At 38.2% G+C, this 12,588-nt stretch overlaps 1 protein-coding gene across 1 annotated transcript in view; it reads left to right on the forward strand.

Moving 5' to 3' along the window:
• The window catches only part of PCLO (piccolo presynaptic cytomatrix protein), a 400,569-nt gene that overhangs the window by 22,512 nt on the left and 365,469 nt on the right, over positions 1 to 12,588 (forward strand). The window contains 1 exon segment of the mRNA XM_047753722.1: positions 3,651 to 5,042. Within this exon segment, the coding sequence (XP_047609678.1) occupies positions 3,651 to 5,042 (1,392 nt within the window).

Consider the following 12,588-nt stretch of genomic DNA (forward strand, 5'->3'; position numbering starts at 1 on the left):
CTGGGGAAGAAGCAGTGACCTATGTTTTCCACATCTCTTTTCCTAACTCTCCCTTGTCTGCTTCTTTGGAGACATAGTCATATACATTGATAAACCTTTTTTTTTTTTTTTTGGCTTTTTAGGGCTGCACCCATGGCATATGGAAGTTCCTAGGCTAGGGGTCAAATCGGAGCTGCAACTGCTGGCCTACAGCACAGCCACAGCAATGGCGGGATCTGAGTTGTGTCTGTGACCTACACCACAGCTCACAGCAACTCTGGATCCCCGACCCACTGAGCGAGGCCAGGGTTTGAACCCACATCCTCATGGATTCTAGTCGGATTCGTTTCTGCTCTGCCACAGAGGGAACTCCCTACATTGATAAACTATGAAAAAAATTTGATTTTGGAATGAGAACAGTATAGAATGTGTGTTGATGTCAATCACAGTAGATGTGCCATGGTCGTGCTCTAAGTTTTCAGTGGTCCAAAGGTAGAGTGAGAGCCTGCTGGCTAGCCATGCAAGAAGCACCATTGTTCACATTGCAAAGTGATGTCACATTTTACTGATGAAACCAAATACAACCAAAAAAATTGGGGGTTGGAAATTTGAGGGGGAACTTGCTGGAAGAAAGGAAAAAAAGACTCATCTCAATATCATCACATACTTTTTATATATCTATGATAATCTTGAAATTACAGTATGCCTTAACCTGTTTCCTCTCTGACATTTGGAAGCAAAATGTCATCTCCATAAGGACAAGGGTTTTTGTCTCTTTTGTTTAGTGGTACATACTAAGTAGAAGTTGCTCAATAAATATTTGAATAAAGAAAGAAACAGGTGAATAAAGTTTGCATTGGCTTTGGCTATGACACTTGTCAAAAAGAATGAGAGCAGTTAATATAATGACAGTTAACTAGCCCTAGAGGTTTGTCATTTAAAGTGATTCATGGTGATACAGGTCTAATATGATATTTCATAGAAAAAAAAATCAGTGATAAAATATAGGTAAGGAATTACGCTTTAAATTTTATGTTTCTTTTTTTATCATATCTGGCTACATGGTTATGAGGTGATATGATGTCATTTAAGACTGTGGAAAAAAATGAGAAAATATAAATAGTAGAGCAGCAAAATTGATATTGGCAGTGGGGGAGCTGGTTGAGTTAGTAGATGCATGTTTATAGAGAGAGTTCCTCCCCGGAAGACGGGACAACATGGAGTGAGTTCCCTTAAATTCAAGTTCACCTTTAGTCATGGTATTTGCATAAGTAACCAATTGCTTGATTATGTTTTGGGGTTTAAATATTTATATGTTTAAAAGGTTGTTTGTTTTGTGAAATGCCTCAAACATAGAGAAAGGTAAAGATAAAAGTATAGCAAATACATAAATACTTAACATTCAGATTGAAAACAAAGGTAATAAACATCCAAGTATCTCCCACCTATATGTAACAAATGTTGGTTTTTTGTTGTTGTTGTTGTTTTGTTATGTTTGTTTTTTTATATTTTTCTAGGGCTGCACCTGTGGCATATGGAGATTGCCAGGCTAGGGGTCTAATCAGTGCTGTAGCCGCAGGTCTATGTCACAGCCACACCAATGCCAGATCCAAGCCGTGTCTGCAACCTACACCACAGCTCATGGCACCGCTGGCTCTTTAACCCACTGAGCGAGGCCAGGGATTGTACCCACAAACCTCATGGTTCCTAGTCAGATTCGTTATCCACTGAGCCATGATGGGAACTCCACAAATGTTTTAAGGTTGCTTTTTTTGTTTGTTTGTTTTTAAGGCCACACCTATAGCATATGGAAGTTCCCTGGCTAGGAGTCAAATTGGAGCTGCAGCTGCAGGTCTAAGCCACAGCCATGCCAGATCCAAGCTGCATCTGTGTCCTATGCCACAGCTTGAGGCAAGACTGGATCCTTAACCTACTGAGTGAGGCCAGGGATCAAGCCTGTATCCTCATGGACCCTGTGTCAGGTTCTTAACCTGCTGAGCTACAATGAGAACTCCTAATTTTACTTTTTCATTTAGATTTTTAAGCAGATGTATAACTTGTTGCTTGGAATTGAAAATCTCCATCAGCTTTCTCCAAACAAATATTTACTTTCATATGAGATTTCAAAATAAGTCCTGTTATAATGGTACCTAAGTTTAAATAATTTCAATGTGCTTGTTAATTTTAATGATTAAGAAAATGATACAGTATAGTATATTTTTAAAGTTTGACAGTGTAAACTGTCAAGCGAAAAGGAAGTTTTTAAAAGTTTAGGAATGATTAGTCCAGTTTCTTTTCAAAAGAGAATTGTTTCAAATAGCAAGTATGTTGTTTGCCAGGCTAATATGTCATACTTTTGTACTGTGGAAAACTTTTCTGGCACTTATGCTCCTTTTTTTTTCTTTTTTTTTGTCTTTTTGCCATTTCTTGGGCGGCTCCTGCGGCATATGGGAGGTTCCCAGGCTAGGGGTCTAACTGGAGCTGTAGCTGCCAGCCTACACCAGAGCCACAGCAACGTGGGATCCTAGCCGCGTCTGCAACCTACACCACAGCTCACAGCAACGCCGGATCCTTAACCCACTGAGCAAGGGCAGGGATCGAACCCGTAACTTCATGGTTCCTAGTCAGATTCGTTAACCACTGCGCCACTACGGGAACTCCCACTTATGCTCCTTATATTTAGTTTTCATTGTGTAGAATTGTAAACAAAGAACTTCAGTGCTAAACTGGTAACACTGTTTACTTTGGGAGTTAAAGATCTATATCTTGTAGAATTTACCCTTCTAAATTACTTTGGTGATACTTAAAATTTTGTGTAATCAGCATGTATTATTTTGGAATAAAAAAAAGGTAAATGTTAAACAGAGGTACCTTAAAATTATCTTCTAAAATGTAGTAAGACCAAGTACAACACTGCCTTTTAACAATGAATATGATATGAGAAGTGCAGGAACACTTATGCTATACATCATATACATATATATATGTATATACATATATGGCATGTATCTCACATACATACATGTCTCACCAGTCAAACAATTGTATTGCTTACTTATATTGCTCTTCCCAGTATATTCATAAAAATTATAAAGAAACAGTGTTTTTTCCATTAGATCATGATATCTATGATACTTTGAGGGGATGCCATTTTTTTTCTTTCTTTTCTTAATAGGGAATTTTCTAACTCACCACAGTTACAGTTATTATTTTCTCACATTTGATTATGTCACCTTGGATGTGGAAGTAATGCTTCTGCTAATTTAAGAAATTAGCAATGTGTTTTATTAATTGACAAGCATACTCTGGGCTATATAACTAAAACTATAAACTGTCATTAGAGAAAATATCTAATATAACTGATCTTGGAATCTAATATGTTATAATTTATTTTCTTTTATCATAGATGGTTTTCTGTTTCTAGGAGTAGTCAAACTTTGAGTAAGTCAAAGGCAAAGTAAACAAAATGAACATTAGAAGAAAAATACAGTTCTATGTTTATTTTTATTTTTCTTAAAATATAGAGTGCTTAAGTCTCTGAATTCCATTATTTATATTTTATGTTCTGCATGATGAGAGACATAATTTCAGAACAGACCATGCATTTTTAAAAAGGTTTCTGTCTTTACATTGTTATTATTTCACTGACCATTGTTTTATATTATTTCTAGATAAAAGAGTGGCTCTGTCTAAACTGTCAGATGCAAAGAGCACTAGGAGGTGACCTGGCTCCAATTCCGTCATCACCCCAGCCGAAACCGAAGGCTTCCCCTGTTCTCACCTCAGCAAGAAGCAAACCGTCGTTACTGTCACAGCCAACTTCTCCAAAGAAGGATACTACACCCAAACAGGATGTCTCTAAGGCACCTGAGTCTAAAAAGCCCCCACCGCTAGTGAAACAAGCAACCCTTCACGGTCCCCTCCCAGTCACAGCCCAGCAGCCTCTTGCGGCAGAGTCCCAACCCAAGCCAGCAACCCCCAAAGAGCCTTCTGTCCCATCTGAACCGGCCAAGGTCTCTGTGGCTGATGAAAAACCAAAGCAGCCCAAAATGGTAAAGCCAGCCCCAGATGTTGTATCTTTGTCGTCAGCAGCACCCAAACCTGATATTCCAAGCTCCCAAGTACCATCACAGGATCAAGGGAAAACAGCTCCTCCTCCAAAACCAGACTCTGCCAAACCCTCAAAAACTTTTCCACCAACAGGAGAAAAAGTCACCTCATCAGATGCTAAAGTCATACCTCGACCTGCATCAGATTCGAAAATTATTGAACATCCTGGGCCCAGTTCAGAGAGCAAAGGTCAAAAACAAGTTGATCCAGTTCAAAAGAGAGATGAACCCAAGAAAGCACAAACCAAAACGAGTCCTAAACCAGATGCCAAGCTGATGCCAAAAGGGTCACCGACACCTCAGGGTCCACGCCCTCCCACTGGCCAAACTGCCCCCCCATCCCCACAGCCCCCAAAGCCTCAGGAGCAGTCGAGACGTTTTAGTCTGAGTCTGGGAAGTATTACCGATGCCCCTAAGTCACAGCCCACAACTCCTCAAGAAACTGTGACTGGGAAACTCTTTGGGTTTGGGGCATCCATCTTCAGCCAAGCATCCAATCTCATCTCCACGGCCGGTCAGCCTGGATCTCATTCACAGGGTGGCCCGGCAGCCCCAACAAAACAAGCCCCTCCTTCACAGCCACCTACTTCGCAGGGGCCACCCAAGCCCACAGGTCCAGTACCACCAGCACCTGCAAAGGTGACATCTGTGAAAAAGGAGACAAAAGCTGAAAAATTAGAGCCCAAAGCTGAACAGGTTTCAATAGTAAAAAGAACAGAAACAGAAAAGAAGCCTCTACCCACTAAAGATAGCAAACCTTCAACAGCTGAGCCTCAAAAGGCTGTTCCCTCCCCAAAAATGGAGGACACCCCCATACCAGAATCAGCCTGTCCTCTCTGCAAAACTAAACTCAACATGGGTTCAAAGGATCCTCCTAACTTCAGTACGTGCACTGAATGCAAGAAACAAGTGTGTAACCTTTGTGGATTTAACCCTACACCACACTTGACTGAGGTAAGCAATATTTGTATTACTTGTAGAAAGTATGTCGTGTTTATTCTGAAATATTTTTGAGAACCACGTTTCTGGGCAAAAAAATACATTTCTCGTAAAGAAAAATTGATGTTGGTATCCTTGAAGTAGTTTCAATTACTTATTACAGGTGTACTTTCTTATTAAAAGTTCACATAATTGATACTTTTCTGGCTTAGCGTACCAGAAGTAAGAAGGGGAAATAAGCTGGCAATGTAAAATAAAAATTGTCCCAATCCTTTGTAAGTTAACAATCTATAGCTTTGGAGGACTATGTAGTTTTCACCTAAAAACACCAAATATGAGTTGTAATTTACTGTTTTCAGTCTCTAATCCTTCCAGTGTCTTTAATACAAGAAAGGTTGATTGGGTGCAATCCATAGACAAAATGACATCTGTTATTTTACAAAAGTTGTTAAGAGCTTGTGTAAGTTAATAAGATTGTCTACTAGAAAATATTGGTTCAAATATATAGTGTCTAGACTTTTTATAATTCTGTTGGAGCTGTTATCTGGCATAAATAGAGCACTTTATTTAGAACCATGGATAGAAAGAAGTTATATAGATTTCAGTGACTCATGCCAAGGATTTTTTTCCCCATAGAATGACAAGAACACATTTTCCAGAATGTAAGTGACCAAAATCAGATAGTGAATTTCTACCTTATATAGTTACAGTAGAAGAATGAATCTATAAGCATTAGTTGTATGTTAAACATATTAGGATATTTGGATCTTGGGAGGCTGAAGGGCTGAGTTATTTCTGCTGTTTAGACAAGTAACACTGGTGTTTTAGTAAACATTTTGAGATTGAGATTAAATAATTGTTCATTGTTTTTATACAAATCAAGAATACTTAAGGCTTATTTTATTCCACTCTCTTTGATTTTATAATTCACTGGAATGGAAAAAAATTGAACAGATTTTTAGCAACTAAACAGAAGAAGCTTTAGGGATACTTGATGTTGTTTTTGAGCTAAATTTATTAAAAGAATATTTAAATTTTTTTTTATTTTGGAAATCTATTCCATGTTGTCCCATTGCTTTAGACTTAAGCTGATTTTTATCCTCTTTAACTTGATGAATAATGTTAACCACATCCATCCTAAAGGTGGATACAATTTGATTTCTCTCAACACTTCAAGAGTGGTAACAACAGTAATTATCTAGTATTTGGGTTTCAATGCAAAAGCAAAACTGAAAAAGGCAACCTTAAACGTCTTCCACATGTTTAGAAGAGATATTTTTATTGTGTACTTATGAGGAGGGAAATTTTGCTTTTCCTAGGAAAACCAGAGATTTAAAAAATTGTACCCTTTAATGAGAAGCCTTATGGTATCAACACCATGCAGTTAATTTAAATAGTTATAAAACTAACTACACCACTGAAAGACAACTATAATGTTTGCATTTAAAGTGTATTTTATGCACACTAAAAAAGAGGGAAGCTATAATGTGTGTGTGTGGGGGGGGGGGGGATTAATAGAATTCTTTCAGTGTTTGGAGGTGTAAAATGAGAGTCTTTGGGTTCAGATGAAATAAACCTTTCAGGATAATCTTTGATTTTCTGTGTGTTGGTAAATCCTATTTCAGAAGTGGTCATTTGAAAAGGAGATTTCTTGAATCAAGAAGAGGATAATTTAGGACATGTGTGGAATTTCAATAATTTGAAAATATAAATGATTTTCAGTTTTAAAATGGTTTAGGTGAAGTCCTATTTTATTTATTTTTCATTTTTTAATTTTTTTCATTATAGCTGGTTTACATTGTTCTGTCAACTTTCTACTGTACAGCATGGTGACCCAGTTACACAAACATGTGTAGATTCTTTTTTCTCAACATTATCATGCTCCATCACAAGTGACCAGACATAGTACCCAGTGCTATAGAGCAGGACTTCATTGCCTATCCATTCCAATGGCAATAGTCTGCATCTAGTAACCCCAAGTTCCCCATCCATCCCACTCCCTCCCCCTTGGCAACCACAAGTCTATTCTCCAAGTCTGTGATTTTCTTTTCTGTGGAAAGGTTCATTTGTGCTATATATTAGATTCCAGATATAAATGATATCATATGGTATTTGTCTTTCTATTTCTGACTTTCTTCACTCAGTATGAGAGTCTCTAGTTCCATCCATGTTGCTGCAAATGGCATTATTTGGTTCTTTTTTATGACTGAGTACTATTCCATTGCGTATATATACCACATCTTCCTAATCCAATTATCTGTTGATGGACATTTGGGTTGTTTTCATGTCTTGGCTATTGTGAATAGTGCTGCAGTGAACATACAGGTGCATGTGTCTTTTTCAAGGAGAGTTTTGTCCCAGAGTGGGATTGCTGGGTCATATGGGAGTTCTATGTATAGTTTTCTAAGGTGTCTCCATACTGATCTCCTTAGTGGTTGTACCAGCTTACATTCTCCCCAACAGTGCAGGAGGGTTCCCTTTTCTCCACACCCCCTCCAGGATTTGTTATTTGTGGACTTATTAATGATGGCTATTCTGACTTGTGTGAGGTGTGTCTCGTCTCATGGTAGTTTTGATTTGCATTTCTCTTGATAATCAGTGATGTTGAACATTTTTTCATGTGCTTCTTTGGAGAAATGTCTATTCAGATCTTTTGCCCATTTTTTCCATTGGGTTGTTGGCTTTTTTGCTGTTGAGTTGTGTAAATTGTTTGTATATTTTAGAGATTAAGCCCTTGTCAGTTGCATCATTTAAGTGTTTTCTCCCATTCTATAAGTTGTTTTTTTGTTTTCTTTTTGGTTTCCTTTGCTGTGCAAAAGCTTTCTCAAAATTGCTTTGGCAATTCCAGGTCTTTTGTGGTTCCATATAAATTTTTGGATTGTTTGTTCTAGTTCTCTGAGAAATGTCATGGGTAATTTGATAGGGATTTTATCAAGTCTATAGATTGCTTTGGGTAGCATGGCCATTTCTACAATATTAATTTTTCCGACCCATGAGCATGGATTGTCTTTCCATTTCTTTGGATCTTCTTTAATTTCCTTAATTAATGTTTTATAGTTCTCAGCATATAAGTCTTTCACCTCCTTGGTCAGGTTTATTTTCAATTATTTGATTTTTTGGAGGAACGAAAACCAAGCAGGAAGCATAACTCTCCCAGACTTCAGGCAATATTACAAAGCCACAGTAATCAAGACAGTGTGGTACTGATACCAAAACAGACATACAGACCACTGGAACAGAATAGATAACCCAGAAATAAACCCAGACACCTATGGCCAATTAATCTTTAACAAAGGAGGCAAGAACAGAAAATGGAAAAAAGACAGTCTTTTCAGCAAGTATTGCTGAAGTCCTATTTTAAATATGGGATTAGTGGAATTTAGTTGATCTCTCATTGTTCAGGTTATTTTTCTCTGTGGCCATTTCTTAGAATCTGGAAGGAGAACAAAATTTGATGTAAGAAAAGCAATTGAATCATGTTCTTGGCTCAACCTGACTCTGTTAATCCACCTGAAGTTTTTAGCTGGTCTTAATTTCCTTGGTCTATAGGTAAGGTCCATTGGCTGACCTGGCATCAAGGGAGTGAATGAAGGTTAGTTAAATTAATCCATGTTTTAGTAGTTCTACTCTTTTACTTAGAAGACATTAGAGGACTGACAGAAGGGATTAGTTAAGAAAAAGGCATCTTGTGTTTGCATATGTGCTAATGTACATGTACATATATATCCAGGAAATTGTCATTATGGTATATGTGCTTAGCCCATGGTGTTATCCCAGCATTCGTGCTACTTACTGATCTCTCCTCATTTTCAGTGGTTAGAAAGTATCTCCTCCCTGACCCTTGTTTTATTTCTGTGGTTTCTTTGTTCTGCTTGTGATATTTTTCTTGTGATTTTCTGCTGGGCTGGCACTGTATTTTTATTCCAGTTTGAGAGAGCACATTCTGAAAATACTGAGACTTTCTGCCTGTAATGCGAAGAAGTGGTGTTCCTCAAGAAAGAATTCAACTATGTATTTCCATTTATTTTTCTAAAAAAGCACATGGAGGAGTTCCTATTGTGGCTCAGCAGGTTAAGAACCCAACATTATCTCTATGAGGTTACAGGTTCAATCCCTGGTCTCACTCAGTGGGTTAAGGATCTGGCTTTGCCGTAAGCTGCAGCATAGGCCACAGGTGCAGCTCGGATCCAGCATAGCTGTGGCTGTGCTGTAGGCCTGCAGCTGAAGCTCAGATTTGACCCCAAGCCTGTAAATTTCCGTATGTCACAGGTACAGCTGTAAAAAGAAAAACAAACAAACAAACTCATAGAATTCTGTCATAAGCCTCTGCTTCTACTACTGTAGTCACTGTGAGGCAGGATGTCTTTCCCTGCTGGTGCCTCTCTGCCCTCCCCCATTTTTGTTTTCTTCTGATGGTGAGAAGAGCTAGTTCAAGTTGTCATGGTTTAGGTGCTACCAACGGTATTCCTTTCTCCCAACCCATGAATCAAACACGCCTGTCTCCAAGGTTGTTTCCTGTATTTCCTACTCAGCCTCTCCCATAGCACCTGAAGAGTGCCAAGGCTGCCTGCTGTGCCCTAGGGTGTCACCAGACTTCAGCCTAAGCTTTGTAGTTTAACTGTTTTATGCCCAATTTGTATAAATGGAATTATAATCTGTTAACCTCTGATAGCAAGGAACAATATTTTCAAACTGCCAATTTCTGCCAAATCAGGAAATATTTTGTCTTTGAAGGAGTTTTAGAAGTGGCAGTGAGGCTTTCTAAAAGAGCTAGCCTTATAGGATTTGGAAGTGTGCTGAGAAAAGCAGATCCAATTGGTAATCAATTTACCTAGTGAATTTTAATCGTTTTGGTTCATTTCAAAAGACAAAAGGAGTCAGAGATACCCATAGTGAGTATTTATTGTGTTTGTACCACCCTTTTCAAAAGTAACTTTTTACTATGAAAATATAACGTAAATTATGTTTCCTTGTGCTTCAGGAAGTCCTAGAGTCATAATTTTGCTCCCTTGGTAAGACAATTATGCATGGCCTAAATGATGTTGAAATACTAGCATATATTTGTCACCAGGCAACAAATGTGCCTTTTGAGCCATTTAAGACCCAGTAGTGTAACTGAGCTTCCTTCAGATCATTACCAAGGTGGCTTTTGCACTCTCTCCCATATTCCAGGAAGGCCTGGTGGCAATGTGCTGCCTTTTTTAGTTTGGCAAACACGTAATATCTTAAATTTAAAGACTGTAACTTAATACTTTAAAATATTTCTATGGCTAAAAAGCATTTAAGTGCATACACATATATACATATGAGCAATTAAAGACTGAAAGAACAATCAGAAGTCAATAAGGAGAAAAGAATTTTGCAAATAATCAGTTTTTAAAGAATTCTTTGTTGGAGATCTATATTCCTTTTTTTTTTTTGTCTTTTTGCTATTTCTTGGGCCGCTCCCGTGGCATATGGAGGTTCCCAGGCTAGGGGTCCAATCGAGCTGTAGCTACTGGCCTACGCCAGAGCCACAGCAACGTGGGATCCGAGCCGCGTCTGCAACCTACACCACAGCTCACGGCAAAGCCGGATCGTTAACCCACTGAACAAGGGCAGGGACCGAACCCGCAACCTCATGGTTCCTAGTCGGATTCGTTAACCACTGCGCCACGACGGGAACTCCGAGATCTATATTCTGTGTAAAAATTTCTGGTATGTTAAACAAAGAAGGACACCTGATGGCACTTTTTGACTGACATGAGAAAATTGATAAGTTTGTGGAAACAAAATTTTTACTTACTAATCTTCAGGAGAAATTTGATGTTCCTTTTTATTAAATGCTATTTCGTTGAACAAAAACTCCAAATGTGGATTGAAAATAGAGATACTTTGTTTAAATAAATTTAAACAGAAAAGCAGTTTCTTCATTTGTGTTCCTTTCTATGCATTTTTTTTTTTTTTTAAGAGGCTGCACCCATGGCATATGGAAGTTCCCAGGTTAGGGGTAGAATCGAACAGCTCGTGGCAATGCTCCATCCTTAATCCACTGAGTAAGGCCAGGATGGAACCTGCATCCTCATGGGTAATAGTCGAATTCTTAACCCTCTGAGCCACAACAGGAACTTTTTTCTATGCATTTTTACATATTTAATGTTCAACTCTATATGGTAGTTCTATGTCCCACTATTAACATGATTTAGTATCATTTTCACATGCAATTAAACATTTCTTAAATATATAAAATGACTACATATTATTCAGTTCTATGGTTGTGTGTTTTTTGAGACCAGTGTTCCTGATACTAGGGGTTTAGATTGTTTTCATTTTCTAATTTTAAATAGGATGAACATTTTGGGATATAAATATGTGTATTTTTAACTTTTTCCCAAGGAAAGCTTACTAGTACTGAGATTGCTAAGTCGAGGAACAGGACCCTGAAATAGCACATTCTCTTTGGATGTGTGGTAGTGGTTGACATTGCCACTGGTATGTGTGATTCCTTTCTTAATGTGGCCTTTCCAAATTTGAACAGTATCATTTAAAATGAAATTGGTTTATTTTGAAGTCTGAATGTGCTCATAGTATTGTGCCTTTGTTTAGTATTTCTTTGATTACCAGAACTTTTATTCATGTATTTATTTATTTATTTTCACCGCTTTTATTTAGATATTCAATGTAAATGGATAATTCTCATTTTGATCTAGACAAAACATTGTGCTAACATTGTGGGGAATAGTACACTGGTATTTAACGAGGCCTGTTGTTGTTTTTCTCACAACAACCCTGGGGAGTTGGTTTTACAGCTACTTTAGAGATCAAGAGAATGAGTATCAGTGAGGTGCAGCTACCAGGCCACAAGGTATAATTCAGCATCTGAGCTAGTGCTCTGTCTCCTGGACTATGTTTAAGTAACCTAGGGAACTGGATAACGAATGTCATTTCTTCTGTGCTCTCTTATGTCTAAGTTGTGTAAGTTGGTAATTACTAGAAATTTAATATCAATGAATTTGCTAATATGTGCATCCAAACCAGGTAACATTTGGGGCCTGCAAAACACTGGTGGCTGGGTTATATGCTTGAACTTTGAAGCATGTGCATATTGAGAGCTTCCGCTAAGCATGGATGCCAGCATCATCCTTCCAGGTTTCTTTCCAGATAAGCCTACCAGCTGGTCAACATTTATTTAGTTGAAGGCATATGGCTGAATGATGAAATGATATCCCCGCTTTCATATATAACAAGTGCGAGGGCATAGAACGTGGTTGCTCCAGCTGTAAGAAATACTGTTATATTCCTGCCAAGGCATGCAGAGACTTTACTCCATGAAGATGATGCTGTCCCATTGGTGAAAGCAGTGACTGGTAATCTTTACTTCTACCAGCATTTTCGTATAGCCTCCTTTGTTACATTCCTGGGAGTGGGGATGTTGGCCATAGGTTACATAGATCTTAAACTGGTTCTCCATGGCAGTTTTATCCATTTTTATTTTGACCACCTTTGAGTACATGCGACTGTCTAGGGATGACAAGCCATTGACTAGGCATTGTCTTATAAGATAGTCACTAGACACATGTGG

This window comes from Phacochoerus africanus, chromosome 11 (assembly GCF_016906955.1).
Source record: "Phacochoerus africanus isolate WHEZ1 chromosome 11, ROS_Pafr_v1, whole genome shotgun sequence".
NCBI lineage: Eukaryota > Metazoa > Chordata > Mammalia > Artiodactyla > Suidae > Phacochoerus > Phacochoerus africanus.